This window comes from Marmota flaviventris, chromosome 12, assembly GCF_047511675.1.
Source record: "Marmota flaviventris isolate mMarFla1 chromosome 12, mMarFla1.hap1, whole genome shotgun sequence".
NCBI classification, from domain to species: domain Eukaryota; kingdom Metazoa; phylum Chordata; class Mammalia; order Rodentia; family Sciuridae; genus Marmota; species Marmota flaviventris.
Genome location: NC_092509.1, coordinates 104,400,552 through 104,419,869, shown reverse-complemented (window position 1 = coordinate 104,419,869; position 19,318 = coordinate 104,400,552). Strand labels below are relative to the sequence as shown.

Here is a 19,318-nt window from a genome sequence, read left to right as displayed (position 1 = left end):
ATCCTCTCCTTGCTGATCAGTAAAGAAAGATGGAAAGAATATATGGGTTTCTGCCTTAGTCTGCTTTGTGTAGCTATATCAGAATCCCTGAGGCTGGGTGATTTAAAAAAAAAAGAGATTCATTTCTTACAGTTTTGGAGCCTGGTAAGTCCCAGGTTGAGGATCCTGCATCTAGCAAGGGCCTCCTTGTGGCATCATCTCATGGTGGCAGGCAGAAGGGCAAGGGAAGATTGCAAGAGGGAGAGAAAGCAAGGGACTTTTTTTCAAGGAGCTCCTACAATGACTACCCCACTCACCCTGCTCCACAGAGTTCTCCTCTAACAGGAGGAAAGAGCATCCAAGGGAGGCTAGATGAAGCCATTCCAAGTCCCTGGAGAGAAAGAACACCACCAGAAAGCCAGAAACAAACATCTTCTGTTACAGTAAACCACTAACCACATAGAACGGAACAAAAATGGGGTTCTCTGACTTTATCACCCTTCCCCAGCTCCCACAGACAACTGGGCAACCAAGCATAGGGAGTTAAAAATACGCCCCCCGCCCCAGTGGCACATAATGATGGGTGGCCTTAGGAGCTCTGTGTGCGTCTAACCCATCAAGTGTTTCTCTGAGTTTGAAACAGATCATCACCCCAGAATTGAGCACCCAGGGCCGGGGCTGGCTTGTCCTAGGGCTGAGCCGCATCAGAGCAGGAGGAGGCCAAGCAGCAGCAGCTCTGGGCCTACAGCGAGGAGGTCCCTGGAGGAGACGAGGTGTAGGTCTCTGGTGCTTGGAGCACCCATGGTACGGGAGGGCCCTGCACTATGTAAGACTTCATTGCTTTCAGACACATTCCAGGTCTAGCGGGGACTCTCCTGTTCAGGAATGAGTCAAAAAGGAGAAGTAAAACAAACATGGAACCTGTGAACAGAGTTTGCGAGGTTATGGCGCAGGGTCCACCACTCTGGCTGATTCCTCTCATCCCAGTTCGCGCCCTCAATATGCAGATTCAGTTCTTTAATTCTCAGAACAATTTTTGAGATAAATATGTCCATCATTATTCTACTCAATTGTTTTGACTTTCTTCTTTAAGATAATATATATTTTTTTCTATCATTAAGCTTGCATGCCTTATATAATGAAGTCTGGCCTCCCAAAACAAATTTTCTAAAAATGGGCATTTCTCCAATATTCATGAATGCCCAGCTTTTTAAAATTATCACCGCATAGTAACACAGAAGAGCGAGACCCACTGTGGCGCCATCCTACAGGCTCACAGCATAACTTGATCAACTTCAGCCCCGGCACCTCCCCTCCTCCCTCCCCTGCCTATCCTCCTCTGCCTGCTGGTCCCCCTTCTACATAAATGCACTGTGTGGTCACACACATCACACACACTTTCTGCTGGTGCGTATTTGTGTGTTCACTGCTGCTCTGATCATTCTGAATTCTTCATGGAGCAATGCCTTGGAATTTCTCTTCCAGGTGTCTAAGATTGTGAATTTTATTTATAAGAAGCTGCGTGAAGACCCCTCCCACAGCATGAAGCACTCTATGCTGCGGGTCACCACCTTGCTAACGCGCACTTCACCCAAGAAGGTCATCTTTCAACTCATGGACTACCCGGTGCCCGCTGATGAGTAAGGAGACCCCCACTGCCCCCCCACCCCCATCCAGGTTTGTTCTCAGACTCCACAGTCAGAGGGACTTGGCTCAAATCTCCACCCGTCATGGTTAGGCCCAGTTTCTTATTTCTGAGGATATCTATTTTTACCTCATGTTGGATGATTGTAAGGCTTAGATAAGATCATATCTATTAGTTGTGACCTTGTACAATACCTGGCTCACAGTAGGCCCTCAAGAAATGTCGATTATCTGAGGCTTTCAACTATATTCTATCACAGATCACACCGGAACAAACTTCTCAAAACGATGAAGGATCTTTTCTTCCCATTTATGAATTTACTCTTTTTTTTTTTTTTTTGAGGGAAAAAAATCATGGAGTTTTTTTTTTTTTTTTTAATGTTCTGAACAGAGTATATACTTTTTTTTTTTTTCCTGACTGAGAGATTGCTGGTTTTCAGGAGGCTGAACCCACAGCATATCTCACTATCCATTACATTCCTGGAAAGAGCGCGGGGAGACTCGGTGTCCCCCGCCTTCAGCGTGAGGCACCGCTGTGCACACAGTGTCATCCGCCCTCCAGCCTTTGCGGGGGAAATAGATCCACAAGGACAAAACCTGCTGATAACTCCAGTGCAGATGACGAGCAGGGAGGCACAGGGAGCGGGCAGAGCCAGGCAAACCCGCCACATGGCCCAGGTCTTACGCCCTGGTGAGCAAGGACGGGTGGAAAAGGCTCGGACCCGGAGCCAAGCTAGAGAAGTTATGAGCAAGATGCAAGAAAACAAGACAGGCCTGCGACTGGCTGTCCACGGGGTTCTCAGTGTGAGCCCCGAGGGCAAGGGCCACTCCACAGAGCTGGGTACATCCACGTATTCCAGGCCCCATAGTAGGTAGCCAGAAAGACTGAGCTAGAGGCACCAGAACTCTGCATAGATCCACAAGGTCTCGGGAATATATTGGCAAAAAGATAAGCAGCAGTTTTTAAGATGAGCAAAGGTAGGAATAATCATGAACAGCGGCTGAGTGTGTAGAGAAAGGATCTGAGGACTAAAGGGGAAAAGCCAGGGCTCTAGTCACATCTGTGTCACCATTAAAATATGGGACATTTAGCCAAAGGAGCTCAGGTTTTTATTTGTTTAGTTAGTTATTTTGTTTAGGGTTTTGATTTGCATTTGTATCCCCATGCCAGTCTTCAAGTGTGCCACTCTTCCTGGACTAAGGAGATCATGAGCTAGAGGTGCAGAGAACGGAGGGGTTCTTGCCATGAACTTGGCGGACATTTAAATAGCAGTAAGAAATGAACACACAGACATGCAGACTGTTTTTTGTTTTCTAAGATCTTATTTCACTTCTTCCTCTGTTTTTGAGGATAACGCACAGGTGGGATCACTGGAACCCGATGCCAGTCCACCTGAGGCTGGTCCCAGGCCGGCTTCCCGATTCCTGCCTCTGCCACGCGGGCTTCCCCTAAGGCCGAGCCCTCTGTGTCCACAGCACTCTAATACTGATGTGGCAAGCAGCGGGTTCCGAGGGCAGCGTGGCCCCTCTCGTGCTGAAGACTATCCTTCTGATCCTGAAGGGAAAGCCCGGAGAGACGGGGGAGGACATGGAGGAAAAGAGGCGCTTCTCCCTGGACGCCACCAACATGATGCCTGTGGCGGTAAAGGACACGCGTGCCTCCTCCCAGCCTTGTGTTCCTGTGGGGGGGGAGTTCCCAATCCCCCCTCGGGCACCCACTCTCCAACACCCTGTCAGACCTGGGAGCTTGCATTCTGCTGAGAATGGAGGCGAGGAACAAATGAGTGTGACACGTGTCAAAAGAAACCTACACTGGTGTGGGTGAGAAGGTGCCGGTGAGGTCAGCGGGTCAGGGCAGGCCTCTCTGCTGAGGTGACATCTAGTCAGACACCTGAGTCTGGGGAGGGTGGTCTTTGCATATGTCCAGGAGGAACAGAAGAGCAAATGTCCTGTGGTGACTGGAGCTCACCTGTGTTGGGGAATGCCGGGAGGCCCAGGAATCTGGCTGAACTGAGCCAGGGCGCAGGTGTAGGTGGCAGAGGGGCAGCCTCCGGCTAAATCACATAGTCATCTAGACACGGGAAGGGCTAATTGCACCTGTGTCCAGTGCACGCATCCCCAACTACCCAAATCACTATTTTGGGGAATAAATTCAGGTTTTGCAGAAATATAACAGAGGAACATGTCGAGGTGCTGGGACGTGAAGTTCTGCTGTGCTGGCTTCCCAGGGGTCAGCACACCAAAAGACCCGGGCACCAGCCGGCCCACCCTTTACCTATGCCGCTTCTCTGGATTGCTCAAGCCCAGGAGGCCTGGGTTATTGGTAGGACTCTTCTTCACGGCCACTGATGAAGGACCTCGGGATGTGGGCCCTCCTGGGAGCCAGCTTGCTTGGTGCTGGTCTGGCAGCCAGGTTGACTGACGGGTGCTCTGGCGCTCCTGGCTCTGCTGTTGCTGGGGGGACGGCAGGCAGCGGCTGCCTTCCTGGGGCGGGAGGTTGCAGAGTTCTGCCCTTCTCCCGGCCAAGACTCACGGGCCTCTTCCTCCCGACAGGCGTCGCAGGCCCTGTGCACGTTTCTGCCCGTGGGCTCTTACAAGAAGGCCGTGGCCCAGTTCTTCCCGCACCTCCTGTTGGCCCTCATGCTGCAGCTCTTCTACAGCAGCCAGCTGAGAGTGATGCCCCAGGACAGGCCGCTGTGAGAGCGCCCACGACGAGCGTCCAGCCCTGGGGCCCCGGGGGCTCCTGCCTCCTGCCGGTGCATTCACCGACTGCCCTGTCCTCTCCTCTGAAGGGCGCAGTACCTTCCCAGAAGCGCCACCCGAGGACCTAGGCAGGACCCCCCCCATGTGCGTGTAGAGGCCACCAGGCTCCAGGACACTGTCCACTCCTGTTGCTCTGTGGGGGCGGGGTGAGGGAGGAGGGGCAGCACTGCATCCCAGCCCAGCTGTCAGCGGTTTGCCTGGTCGGGTGTGGACATCTAAACCCGGGGGCACCCTGAAACAGGAGCCGGCCCTTGATGTATGCCCCACTCCCTGCTCTTTAGGCACCCCAGCAGATGGAAACCTATCCTATCTACTTATGGCATCCACCAAGGAAAAGGGACACCTTCAGCAGGCTGTCACATTGTCCAGCATCTCTTACAAATAAGCCCATAAACTAGCAAGAGGTTCTGTGGGTAGCCCAGGATCTTGCAGCTAGGGTTTAACCTCCACTCCTGATACTGCTGAGATGACCTTGTGGGGTGACCTCCTGCCTCTGAAACATCCCCTTTCTCCAAACCCTATCCTGCCTAAGATGGGGTGCAGGCCAGGTCATGCATACTTGGTTATGGGAAGTTCTCTGTCCTTTACCAGCTATGCCCGGGACGCCCTGAGAGCTCTGCTGAACTCTTCCGGATTACAAGAGGTGGATGCTGCTCTGAAGAAAAAGAACTGCTGGAACCAGTTTTCCCAAGCACTGTATCACCAACTCGGGGTTCACCTCATTGCCAAGTAAGAAAGGGGGCGCCGTGTAGGAGGCTTGGTCTCTGTGCCACCTTCTCCACCTTCCTTCATGTGGGTCACAGAGAACACAGTTGGCATCTCCTCCAGCGTCTAAATCTCTCCATATGATCTGGATTGGCTCTGGATTCTTTTTCTTCAACTATTTTGAGGAGTTTGGGGGGGATATTTTCCCTATCCTTCTCTTTTACCTGATGATACCCAATTATCCTCTCTCCACAGAACAGGTTTCTCTTGCAGGTACCTTTCAGAGGACCAAAGGTAATTCTGGTTTTTCCCTTCTGATGTTAGCCGTTTCCTGCTCTTCAGGCACCAGATCTTTCTAGATGTGCTTTAAAGAGCTCCAGTAAAGACCTGTGTCCAATGAGCCAGATAAGTTTTGGAAAATGTGATAGAACGGAACTTTCAGTTTTCGTGTACTGGAAAGGTTGTTTTCTCGTTAGTCTTACAGGGATCTGCTTTTCTGATCAAGAATTAAGCTACGGTGCCTTGTCAACATGACAGACCATTTGAAGCTGTGCCCAACCCAGAAAGGACAGCCTATGTGGTTCACGGGTGCCTTTAAAAATGGCCACTTGTTTGCAGTTCCTGTGTAAGAGTGTAATACTCCTGACCTACAAGTGGACCCTAATTAAGTGTCACCCTGTCCTTAGCATTTATGGATCCTCTGACTCCAAGCTTGGTACAGACCAGCAGCAACAGCATTTTAACTGGGAGTTAAAACTCCGACTCTTGTATTAGCAAGGTCCGGCTGGTTTGAATGCACCTTAAAGTTTAAGGAAGCCAGTGTGGAGTCCTGACATGGAAGCTCTGCCCCTTCCTGATCCTGCCTCTACTGAGCTGATCCAGGCCCATGTGTCGGGACCACTGTGAGCCCAGCTAGTGCCCAAGGGTCTGGAGGATGGCTTAGTGCGCCAGAGCTCGCCGCCTCTTCTCCTGAGCAACCCAAGATGGGCCCCGACTCTCTCCTTCCTCACAGCATTGAAAGGAAGAGCTTGATTCGAAACCCCATAGGTGACCTGCGTGGCTGTCTTGGATCGTGCTTTAGACGTCTATTTCTCCTCCCTTTGGACAAGGACTGGGGGCTTGCACAGAAATAGCTCCTCCTGTTGTGTGGCCAAGGATGTGGGAGACGGGATAGAGGAGCCATGTCAGGAAGAAACGGCGGCAGGCCCAGGGCCGCTGGCTCTGCAGGCTGTAGAACCTGTGGTGGGCTGCGGCCTCCCCTGGATGAGGGAACGGTGGGCAGTGTCTTGTCCTTCCCACCTGCGAGCTGGGAGGCTGAGGGCAGAATCCTCTCTCCTCACTATCAGGATTGGCCGACGTGGGCTCTCCGTCTCTGCTCATCTGGGGCTTCTTCTCCTTTACAGAACTCTCAGCGAGTTCAACTTCCCACAGTTTCCAGAGACTCTACATTATTTCTACAAGATCTCCGTGGAAGGTCCTAGAAGGTCCGAAGACAATATCGTCACAATAATATTCTTCACTGAAGTGAGTTTCTAGGAGAGCTTGAGTGGTGTCTGGTGCCTCCCCTGGTCTTCACCAAGCCGCCCACAGCCTCCCCCTCCACCCCTGCCCGTTCCCACCAAGACTTAGGAGAACGGCGGCGGGGAGTGGGCTGAGGCAGGGCCCAGGGAGGGGAGCCACATCTGGATGAGGGAGGCCGCCCCTGTGGATTTCAGCGTTTCTTTAAACCCAAGTGACACGTCTGTTTCCAACTGTCAACATCAGATGGTTATTATTTTTCACTGTTTTGTGATGTCCTTATTATATGTCTGTCTGACTGCTGTGGTTTAGGATATTGACCCACAAACTGGAGGAGGGGTGTCTGGCAATTCCAGGGGCTCCTAGGCTTGCAGTTCCATGCCATGGACGTTAAATAAACGTCTTGCTCTAGGGAAGTGGTGGACACTTCTGATGAGGTGTGTAATTTGGAGGAAAGCTCTCTAGAAGATTGTGGAAGGGAAGCCTGACCCCTCCCTCTCACCCGCTCTTGCTGTACCATTTCCTTCCAGTTTTCTCCTGTTTTCCCTGTACACTTTACCTATCTGAGCAATGTTTGAAATTCTTCCATGAAAATTGTGTGTTTTTAAAGCTGTCATTGCATACCTTAAGAGATTTTCAAAATGCACATATTTGAGTGCCTGTTTTAGGTGCAAGATGGCTCGTGATAATCACGTCTTTGGGGGAAACTGGCTGCTACAGACTAAACCTCCTCAACTTGGCCCCCAGGTCCCTCCTGCCTCCTGTCCTCCCTGTCCCCTACCCTATGGCTGCTCTTTTAAAAGGTGCTCAGTCACACCCTGCCTCATCAACCTCAGGCCCTTAGTACATGATCACCATCCCTGGAAGTGCCTTCTTCAAACACTTTATCTAGCTAACGCCAACTCGGCCTTCACGTCTAAATCTAAATATCACTCTTCATTCTAAATCAAATTTTCATCACAGTCGAAATCCAGTACCTGGTGAATGTTCTCGCAGCATCTGCCAGCTCTCCTTCCTAGCCCTGGCCTCAGCTCACAACTCGGCTCCTTCTTTGGAACAGTGTCTAGTATTGTTTTGCAGGGCACCAGCCTCTCTGCTCATCCATAACTCACAGGGTCGTGGGCCGGGACTCTTTTGCAAACCAGGCCGTTTATAGGCATCACCTGTGGGCAACATCCCGGGTCAAAAAAACTCCATCCTGTGAGTGAGTCTTAAATGGGTCATTCAGTTTCCAATGATGAAGAGAAGCCATGAAAACAAAGCAAAGCATCTGTGAGTTACTCTAGTTGCTGTCCCCTGTCCCCTCTTCTACGAGCACCCAAATGTGTAGAGCCATACACACAAGCTCTTGGAGTTGGTATTCTGGTTTGCTGAAAATGTCTTGATTTGACGCCAGGCAGAAATCAGACCACAGCTGGCCTGAACTCATCATTAACTTATTAACTCTTTTCTTTCAGCTTCTGAATAACTTCTTCAAGGACCCATTCCCAGAAGAATTTATGGTCCTCTACAAAAACTGGATCAACGATTCCAACCCTGTGGTTAGCAAGTTGAGTCTCCAGAAAATCGCCAACATGGCCCCCGTCATCAATGAGGTACGTGGGGGCGGTGGGGTTGTGTCCGCCCGCACCGCCAAGATCATAATTGGATATTCTGATGCTGCTGGAGATCTTTATGATAAAACATGGATATTTTTTCAGTTTCTGTAAACCACAGCACACTTAGTATTTTTTTTTTTCAATAAGAATACTGAGTTAAAAGAGGAGCATATAAGCCAACTTCGGGGCTTTAACACCTTATTTATAGATTTTCCATAAAATCATTCATTGCCCTCGGAATTTATCACCCGTGGCCTCCAGGAACACCCCTCTTCCAGTCTACACCACAGACTCCTCAGCAAGTTTCCCTCCAGCGCACACGGAGCACTCACCAAGTCCCATCCAGGGAGCACTCGGCTTCTCCTTCCACGCCTCACCCTCTCTGTCACCTGCCACAGGCACATTTTTCTCCTTTCCCAACCATCAGCTCAAGGTGGACCTCACTGAATGGCCCCATCCCTTCTCAGAGCCAAACCCCCCATGAGCACTGCCTCATGTCACGGACCCCAAAGTACGGCTGTAGAGCCACCAACATCACCACCATCTGGAGGCCTGTTAGAAACACAGATCCGGGGGCCCACCCCACCCTGTGGAATCAGAAATTCTGGGTTGAGGACCTTCAGTCTGTGTGTTAAAAGAATCTTCGGTTGATCCTAACACAGGTTAAGAGTCACCGTCTGGCCTGGTTCCCCCTGAGTCAGACGAAAGTCCTCCAGTCCCAGGAAGTAAGCCTGCCTCTGGGTTCTGCAATTCCAAACTCCAACGGGTCTTGTGCCACGCAGAGACTGCAGATGCTAGTGACTCATTGTTGATTTAAGAATGAGCCTGATAATAAGTAATAACTAATAATATAACTAATAATAACTAACAATGATGACTCCATTACCTATTCAGCATAGTCTCCAAAAGCTCAAGGCCTGTCCGTAAACACCACTTTTGCATTTAGAACGGCATGAGCCATGGTCTGTTTGCTTTAAATAAAGCACTCAAGTGAACAGGTTTATCGGCAGCAAACATTCTTTTGGGAAGCACCAAGTTCTTCGTTGCTTCGTCCAGAGCTCTGGCCAATGTCATTGGCGAAATGGGGGCTCTGTGTCCAGAATGGCGAGGAGAGTGAAATAGAAGTACTGCCGTGATCTGGGCTCAGGTTTCCCTGCTGTTGACGAAGCCCAGTGTTTCAGCTGGATACTGGCCTCCACCACTCAGGGGTGTAGAAAATAGGCAACTGTCACCAAAATAATTGGGAATCCATCACTTTGTAGTATTACCTTTGGTTTTATTTAATGCTAAACTAATACAATTTAACTTTTAATAGTGACTTTTTAAAAAATATTTTTAGTTGTCCATGACCTTTATTTTTTATTTATGTATGTGTGGTGCTGAGGATTGAACTCAGTGCCTTGCACATGCTAGGCAAGTGCTCCACCATGAGCCACAACCCCAGCCCTGACTTTTAATAATGACGTTTTAAAAATAATAGGCCACAAAATTTTTGGCAACTTGACAAGTGACTCTTGCGAGCCAGGGCCAGCAGGCCAGACTGAGACGTGCAAGCCAAACACTAGCTCTAATCTCCTCCAGTTCCCAAATCCCACCATCTTCCTCCTTTCACATGCAGATAGAAAATGTCTGCAGCCTACTGACATCCATCCTGGAAGCCTTCCATTCCAAGGAACACACCGTTGTCATCCGGGCCTTGCTCACCCTCCGGAAACTTCTATGCAAACTGGACAGGGTGATCTACTCCTCACTGTGTGCCAAAATCGCTTCCAGCTACTGTCCTCTGATGGATCACGTGAGTTAGGTGGAGAACTGAGTAGAGGAGCCGGGAGGTTGTGGGGTTCAGCGGAAGCCCCAGTGGAGATCCTGTCGTAGCCTGGCCTCACCAGCAGGCGGCAGCCTTCCCCCTAGAGCCAGCTTTTCTGCTCCAGGCATGAGTATTTGTGGGACCCTTTTATTTAATTACTTTTTAACTACACTGTGACAATCTAGAAAAGTTTGTCCCTAAGAAAGGAGAATCAGGGCTGGGGATGTGGCTCAAGCGGTAGCGCGCTCGCCTGGCAGGCGTGCGGCCGGGGTTCGATCCTCAGCACCACATACAAACAAAGATGTTGTGTCCACCGAAAACTAAAATGTAAATAAACAAATAAATATTAAAATTCTAAAAAAAAAAGAAAGGAGAATTGAAGAACAGTCTCTGATCATGGGTGAAAGAGGACAGTAAGTTAATGGTGTCCATACTAGAAGATGATATTTCCTCAATACTAGAAGAGAAGATTGTATTTTTTAAAATAGTTTCTGACTCTGGCTGAGATTTTTCTCTTCTAGAGTCTTCATAATGCAATCAGCTCCTACTTGGCCAGCTGTATGCCCGTAGGTGAGGCACTCCCATCGCTATTCATTGGCAATTCCACAAAGTCCTCTAGCCTTGGACACAGCCTGGGTGGATTATCCCCAATTATACAGACTATTCCAGTTTATATTTTGAGGCCATGATTAAGTGCTATACATCTTCCTAAATTTAAGAAATTCACTTTTTACACAAGATTTTTTTTAACACCATCTGAATTCTGGTAAGTAAAACTTTTCATGTTTTTTTTTCAACCAGTTTCAATATTTTTCCTAGTTAAAGCATAACTGACAAAAGAAAATTACATACATTATTTTTGTCCAATGTGACATTTTGATATATGCACACACTGTTAAATGATTAAATCAAGCTAGCCAATGTAATCCATCTTTTCACATATCATTTTTTTTATGGTGAGAACATTTTAAGATCTAATCTCTTTGCAAGTTTCAAGTACAAAATGCATTATGGCTGACCATAGTCAATGTGCTATACATTATTAACACTCCAAAATTTATTCATCCGTCTGACTGAAGCTTTAGACCCTCTAAGGAACACGTCTTGCATTCCTCCACCCCAACCGCCTCCACCTCCTGGTGACCACTGTTCCACTCTGTGTGATGAGTTTGACTCCCTCAGGGTATGTGTGTGAGGACAGCAGGCAGGGATTGTCTGTCTATGCTGTGCCTAGCCGAGTTCACGCCATGTAGTGTCCTCTGGGGTCAGTTGTATTTTTTGCAATGACGGAATTTTCTTCTTTATTATGACTAAGAGTACTTGTGGGACAGAGGGGAGGTGCACACTCACACGTGTGGCCTTTATCCATTCTTCCATTAGTGGGCATTAGGTCAATTCTACATCTTGGCTATGGTCGATAATGGGTAAGTAAATCTTACGTTAAAACCAAAAGAAGAGCTTTGTAGATGAGATCTTTCCTAAAAGTAAATAATAATTTCATACATTTGAATATACACATATAGGCATATAAAATAGATAGATGGGTAGATCGTGTTGATTGAAGAAAGCAATCTTTCTCTTTTCCGCATGCACCTGGCAGAGCAATGGGGGTATTCGGAGCATGGCCATTCGACACTTTGGTGAGTTGCTGAAGGATATGAGTCAGTACACCTGGATGCTGAACCCTTTGGCCCTTGGAGCCTTGGTGCCCCTGATCCTGTTTTTGGAGGACAAGGAGATAAGAGTCTCAAAAGTAAGACTTTCCCCCCCTCCTTAATTTTGCAGAAAATCACAATGTTTTATGCAACCACAAAAGAAGAGATCTTGAGGGACCTTTTTGTATCTCACAGGCATGTAAATACACATTAAGAATCTGTGCCTCACAACTGAGGTGGCCCACACCAGTTTTTCTCAAAGATGAAAATTACAACTTTGAGCTGGTGGTGCTCAACATCTGTAACCACCTTGTAAGTAGCCCTTCCCTCTTCCACCGGTCAGACCCACAGACAGAAGGGAAGGGCCGCACAAAGTGACGAAATGGGGGAGGGCAGGGGCGATCCTGAGGAAAGAATGTGAAGAAAACATAACAAGTAAGTGTGATTGTGGCCAGGCTTGAGATGGCCGAAAACTAGAATTCCCCACTTCCTCTTCTTCTTGGAGTTCCTTTGCCACCCCTCGTGGCCTGGTCCCCTGAAAACCAGAGTGGGCAGTGGAGACACGTGGGGGTGGCAGAGAGCTCAGCACAGGTGGGTTCCCGCATCCCATCATCAACAGCTCAACGCCTGCCAGAGAGTGTGTCACACACAGGACGCTCCAGGCTTCGCTGCTGCTGATACAGTGGGAGCAATCGGTGTCCTCTGTCTTAAAGCTTCTCTGAAGGGAGAGAAATGTCTTTTCAACAATTGAGAGATGGTTCTTTCCCTTTTTTATTCTTAGGCGGCTTCTCACGAGAGCTACATTACAGATTTAATATCTGATACCTTAGGGTTCCTGGGGAGCTCCCGGCCACACCTGAGGAGAGGATCGGTTATTTTAGTAGGTAAATAAATTTAATTCTATTTCTTGTCTTTCAAGGTACAGAGGAGTCTAGCAGTGTAAGTCTGCATTAAAAGTCACAAATCCTCTCTGTTTATGATGCCCAGCGCCTATGATGGTGCCACCTGTGATGAACAGAGGCTAATCATGAGCTGAGAGCAGAGGTGCCTTTGCAATGCAGTTAGCGTCTGTCTGGTCAAATGATCGCCAGAATGCATTCAACAGGGCGATTTCAGACTTTCAGACAGAGACCTATCACAGCTCATCCTTCCTTTCACTGCCTGAAAGTCACTGTCCAAAGAACAATTTTAAAACATGCACCAACCAACACCATCGTCAGCAAGTCTTGGACATCTGCAGCCACCAACTACAACAACGAGGAAGAGCTTTTCTGAGGAAAGTAGAGGCAGGTGGATGGAGTCCAGCCAGACTCCAGAGGGGACAGCGGAAGCCCCCGGGGTGGTCAGCTTGAGGGAGGGAGGGAGGGCTTCTGAAGGGAGGGAGGGAAGAGGATGAGAGAGGAAGAGAAATGGGAAGAGGAAACACGGGAGGAAGGATGGACAGAGGGGAGGGGGGACATCTAAACCTGAACGTTGGAATGTGTGCAGTACACCTGTGAAGAAAACTTGCAGACATTACTGAAGGACACAAACCTTGAATAAAGAGAAGGGAATAAATCATGTCTCGGGAAAGACAAAACCAAAACAAAAAAAATGGATGAAGCCAGGCGCGGTGGAGCAGGCCTGTGATCTCAGCAGCTCAGGAGGCTGAGGCAGGAGGATCCCGAGTTCAAAGCCAGCCTCAGCAAAAGCGAGGCGCTAAGCAACTCAGTGAGACCTTGTCTCTAAATAAAATACAAAATAGGGATGGGGATGTGGCTCAGGGGTCAAGTAGCCCTGAGGTTAACCCCTGGTACCTCCCCCCAAAAAATGTATGAATTCTTTCTAAATTTACACGTGGAACCAGATGCTAATTAAAGCACCAATAGGATTTCTTTTGTTTAAACTAGCATGCTGATTCTCAAACTAAGTATAAAAGTAGGCAAGAAAGAATGAGGAGGGGGAACTGGCCCCATCAAACCACAGGCAATGATCAGACAGATGAAAGCAACAGGATGCCATGCAGACCGCCCAACTCATGCAGCATTTTAGAAAGTGAATAGTGGGCCTCTTAGACGATGTGCGGCACCTAGTAAGCCACTGGGAATTTTTTGAATTATTTTACTCATTTTTAACTTTTTATATTAAATAAATTCCATATAATCAAAGAGTCAAATGCTAAAAAATCAACTCATAATTATAAATAAAACAAGATAAAAACAATCCGGAATATCTGCCTTATAATCATGGAAGAAGGAAAAGTTTTCTAAGCAAAAGTCTAAACCTAGCAGCCATAACAGAAGATAACTGTTAACTACATGACAATCTTGGTGACGCAAAACCAGTAGAAACCAAGTTAAAAGCCAAATTGAGGTAAAATATTTATACTTATCACAGATAAAGGGTGAATACTCATTATCAAAGGAATTCTTACAAATCTATTACACAACCAATTCAGTAGAAAAATTGGCAAAGAATATATGAAAAATACATATATTTGGCACTTATATATGACCTTTCACAATTTTACACATACAGTAAAGCAAATTGAATGGTGAAATGTTTCCATCCATGAGGTTAATGAAAATCAAAAGTTTTTTACTAGCTGAATACTCTGGTAACATCTGTAATTTCAGCTACTAGGGAGGCTGAGGCAGGAGGATCACAAGTTGGAGGCTAGCCTCAGCAACTTAGTGAGATTCTGTCTCCAAATAAAAAGTAAAAAGAGCTGAAGATGTAGCTCAGTGGTGGAGTGCCCCTGGGTTCAATCCCCAATACTGAAGGAAAAAAAAAAAAAGTTTTATACTATACATTTTGGCCAGGTGGCAAGAAAAGAGCAATCACACTAGTGACACTATAAATTGCTACTTTCTCTAAGGAGGGCTATTTGAAATACAGAAAATCCACATCTTCATACAATAGCTTATATTTAACCAAAATTAGCCAGTCTCATAGAAATGCTTTCAATCAGAAGGAAAAAACCATAGAAGTGGAATCCAGGATGTGTAGTTGTTGAAGATATTATAGTTTAAAATACACATGACTAATATATTTGAATGATTAAATAATGAGATGGAATGCAGAACTCAATGGATGGCATTCAGCAGCAAATTAGAAAGAAAATAAAAGAGAATGAGAGAATCAAATGTGTCACAGCAAAGGATTCAGTCCCAAGATCAACGCTTAGAGAAATAAAAATGGGAAATGTGGAAAGAGCATGAAATACTACGAGACATGGAGAAAGCTTCGACGGTCATGTTACAGGAGGAGGAGGAGAGAGCGAGGCAGAAGAAACCACCTGAAGAGATAAGGCTGTGAATGATCCAAAACTGAAATAAGGCAACAGCAAGAAATAAAATATCTAAGTTTGAATAAAAGAAAATAAAACTTTCAACATTTCCACAAAAATGTTGGCACGTTTAGAACATTGGAGAGAATTCTTAAAAAATACTCATTAAACGAATTTATCAAAGTTTCTAGATACAACACCAATACACAAAGATCAATTGGATATTGGTACACAAACAAATTGAAAAATTAAATTTTTGAATTATCAAATATAACTCCAAAAATATAAAATATATTAAAACTAAGAAAAGATGTGCAACACTGATACACAAGAAAGCAGAAAACCACAGAAGTTAAAAACAAACAACAACAACAACAAAAACCCAGGTGAAGCACTATCTCCTGTTGGTGGATTGAAGGATGACATGCGTCACAGTCTCCCTGGGCCCTCAACCTGGTCCTGAGCAGATCCTTACCTGGGGTTTGGAGGTGTGGGTGGAGCTGGAGGGCTGATCTAAACTTTATGTGAAAACTGAAAGGTCTGAGAGCCATGGTGACCTGAGGGGAGCCAAAGCTGAAGGACTCGTACTCCTGGACATTGAGGCCTCTGGATGAGGCGGGGAATGTCTCCAGGCTTTGGGGGGGAGTGAGAATCGGTACAAGCACTTTGGAAGACTGTTTGGCAGTAATTATTAAAGCTGAACATAAGTATCTCCATTATTCAGTAAATGCTAGTTATATACCAAGCAGCAATTCGAATTCATGCACGAGAATGTCCATACACCATTACTCACTGTAGCCCCAAACTGGAAACAGCACGAATGTCCACCATTGGCAGGAGAAAAAAAAAAAAAAAAAAGATGGCTGCATTCATAAGATAAAACACACAGTGGAACACGCCTATTAACCCCAGCAACTCAGGAGGCCGAGGCGGAGGATGTCAAGTTGGAGGCCAGCCTCAGCAACTTAGCGAGATCCTGTCTCAAAAAGGGCTGGGCATGATAAAGTGCCCCCGGATTCAATCCCCAGAGCTACTAAAAATAAATATAAATAAAAAGATAGAACATCATCTAGCAGGGTTCAGTAAACTTTTTTGAAAACCCGATAGTTTAATATTTTAGGCTTTGAGTGCCACCGAATCTCCGTTGGAGGTACTCGGCTGTCATAAGGCGAACGCAGGTAGAGATGATGTGTAACACGGAGCCGGGGTGCACAGTGTGTTTCAAGAAAACTGAGCTCTGCGTGTACCCATGGGAATGGACGGACCATGGCTGCATCAAAGACCGTGGGGATCCCAAGCTCAAGTGCAGCAAGAAGGCAGACCCTGAGAGCGTGCTCTGGAAGGTGCAGGAAGAAACTGCAAGGGGCTTGAGGAATGCCTCTGGGACTCTGGTGACCTCTGAGACACTGGTGACCTGTGGGACACTGGTGACCTAGACGTAGGGAAGATGAGTTAGCTGCAGAGTGACTCATTAACCCCGAGTCTCGTCATCCCGCTTGTGGAACACCTGTGAACCTGACACTGAGCCACAAAGACCCCACTCAGGGTGACTGTGAGATAAATATTTGTGTTTTTCAAGCTCTATTCTTAAAAAAAAAAGTAATAATAGGTGAATGATTTGTGATGATACTTATTAATTTTTTTAATGATAACAAATTATATAGGAAGTGCTAGATTATGATTTACAACTTATTTTAACACATCTGTGTCAATTTCATTAAAAAATTCACAGAATTGAAAACTTGGGTTTAAACTTGGGTCAACACAGGCATGTGTTTCAATAAATAGTCTGTAACAAATAGTTAAATAATAACCATTTGAAAGCACTAATGGATGATTGGAAGATCATCTGTAGATACTTTGCGTTAAGGAAAGCAAAGCTTGTATCCAGGTAACAGCAGGGAATGCACTTTCTTGATGTACTTTGGTGTAACTTTAATCCACTCTGTGCTAGGGTACTTGGCACAGTTGGGTGCATATTTACTACTCAGAGATGAAATCGAAGTCATGCTGGAGGGTAAGTACTGAGGTCATGATGACACATCCATGCATAGGTCCAAATAAACTCTCCACTTGTGACTCTGGTCACATGAGTTCTACGTGAGGGTGCCCGTCTTTCCCTGCAACCTGACCACTCCCCCTGGAGCCCTTGGGAACTGCAGTGTTGGGGACTCCCTCACTCCTCCAACCAGCAAGTGCCTCTCCAGCCCCTCCTGAGCGACAGCACTATCCAGTTTCTGGGCCCTCAGCAGCAGCAGCAACAACCACCACCAAAGCCTCTTCCCTCCTAGCATTCCCACTTTAGTTGACGGTAACATCCATCCCACTGGCAGAGGAGGGAATTCTAGCAGGGTCCTGTTGTTCTCCCACAATGTCTGAGTCTTAGGCCTCTCCCCCTCTTAGCCTCTGTTGCCTCTTCAGGTCAGAATTAATTACTAGCAGGTGAGTTAGAAAATAGGGGAGCTGCCTTCATTCCTTCCTTTACAAATAAAAAAAGGAGGCTTTATTTTTCAGAGCATTTTTAGGCTCACCTACGAAGTTGAGCTGCAGGTACAGAGGTGCCCCATCACGTCCTCCACTGTCAGCATGCCCCAGCCGGTCCCACGTTTCTCACTCCCTATGAATTTATGCTGTCCCCTCCTCTCACCTCGCTGGCTCACTAGGGGGCGCTCTCCTTCATTCAGCAGCACCAGGATTCTCCCTTGGTCTCTCTTACCACCTCTTTCCTCTCTCTCCTCCTGCTCCTTCTTCCCACCCTTTCTTTTCTAAAGGTCCCTCCTTATTCTGCTTCTTTTATTAAGAAATGAAATCATCATTCCCCACTTCCTGCTGTCGCATAGGACCCCATTAGCATTTTGCTATATGTGTTATCCCAAATATTTTTTAAAACATACATGCCATTGCATATTTAGTATTCACAACTATCACAACTTTTTTCACCTACTTATGGGTCAAACACCTCCCATGCCAAGGAACATGTGCCCATCTCATCTTGTTAAAATGTGTACATTATTTCATTTTATGGTAACCCTAACTTTTAAGCAGCTCCTAGGGTCTAATCGTGTAGCTGAATAGCAAACATTTTTTCATGATTATGATCAATATAATGTGTGTACATAAGCTTCATGAATCCATGTTGATGCTACCAAGCACATAATAGAAACTCAATAGACATTTAGTGAATATTTCCATTTTTCTTTTAATGAGATGCTATTCATCTCCCTCAAGATGGGGGAGAGTGAGAAGAGGGGCGGGCAGGAAGGAGACTGTGGAGGGCAGTGGGGTTGCTGAGGGCTGGAACTTCTTGGCCTCTGAGAGAGAGCTGCTTCAAACCAAGTGCCCTTTTACCGTTGCAGTTATTGAAAAAGCAGTCCGGGATGAAGACCCGGTGATTCGGGAGTTAGCAAAAAAAACCCGTGATATTTTTAGGGAAATAGCCCACACGATGACCTCCTCAACTATCAAACAAACCTTCCGAAGATGGTTTAAGTTCATCTACACCAGAAAATTGAAGCCTCTTTACAACTGGCCCAAGGACTACACCCACCCCCCTGTAGATCCTGCGAAAGGCAATAAGGAGGGCTTCGTGGAAGAGGAGGAGGAGGAAGAGGAGCAGGAGATTTTGATCAAGAGCGACAGGTGCGAGGCCATCTTGAAGCAGCCCAAGGAGGGCGAGTCAGATTTCCCCTCCCTCTGAATCCCCTGAGCCCATCGTAGATGCTGATCTGGAGGACGCTGGAAGCGTTCACTGCCCCTTCTTAATCCCTATTAAAGAAGTCTGGAAAGACGGTGCTTGTCTGTCTGATGTGATCAAACCCACTGACCCTGGAAACGCAGTCCCTCCTCAGTCTTGGTGGCTCCGGTTCTAGTGACTCCCATGTATCAAAGTCTGTGATGCTCAAGTACAGGACACAATAATGGCCCGGTGGCTGCACAGAATGTGCACACATCCTGCCACGGGGGTGGAACCACCTCTGATTACACGCAGCTCTCTGATTACATGTAAATACCATGTAAACAGCTGTTATCGGTGTTCTTTAGGAAATCGGGACCAGATAAAAAGTTCAGGACGTGTCAGTACAGGTGCGGGGTCTCTCCAATCTCAACAGAGCTTGCCCCCACGGGTGTGGCACCACGAAGATGGAGGCCAGCTGTTTAAGTGAAGGGTTTGTTGAGAGGCTGTTGGAACTTGTTTCAGCATCGACCGAGCACCTTCTGCATGCCACATCTGTGCTGGGCAGTGGGGACACTTGGATGATATGAATGAGGCTCCTCAGAGCAGGTCCTGCAGCATGGTCCTCTGTGTCTTGCTGGGAGGAAGGTCACCTGGTTCACCCTTCATGAACCAGCAGTTGGCCTTGAAGGGAAAGGGGAAAGGGAG

The 19,318-nt window shown here is 47.0% G+C and overlaps 1 protein-coding gene across 1 annotated transcript in view; it reads left to right on the top strand.

The window, feature by feature from the left end:
- Window positions 1-18,634, top strand: part of Mroh9 (maestro heat like repeat family member 9) — a 95,235-nt gene extending 76,601 nt beyond the window's left edge. Inside the window, exons 10-21 of the mRNA XM_071619683.1 lie at window positions 1,465-1,619; window positions 3,100-3,265; window positions 4,177-4,319; window positions 4,978-5,115; window positions 6,495-6,615; window positions 8,067-8,204; window positions 9,826-10,002; window positions 11,615-11,767; window positions 11,865-11,981; window positions 12,451-12,553; window positions 16,892-16,954; window positions 18,294-18,634. Of these exons, the coding sequence (XP_071475784.1) occupies window positions 1,465-1,619; window positions 3,100-3,265; window positions 4,177-4,319; window positions 4,978-5,115; window positions 6,495-6,615; window positions 8,067-8,204; window positions 9,826-10,002; window positions 11,615-11,767; window positions 11,865-11,981; window positions 12,451-12,553; window positions 16,892-16,954; window positions 18,294-18,634 (1,815 nt within the window). The remainder of the gene's footprint in view (window positions 1-1,464; window positions 1,620-3,099; window positions 3,266-4,176; window positions 4,320-4,977; window positions 5,116-6,494; window positions 6,616-8,066; window positions 8,205-9,825; window positions 10,003-11,614; window positions 11,768-11,864; window positions 11,982-12,450; window positions 12,554-16,891; window positions 16,955-18,293) is intronic.
- The last annotated feature ends 684 nt before the right edge of the window (window positions 18,635-19,318 follow it).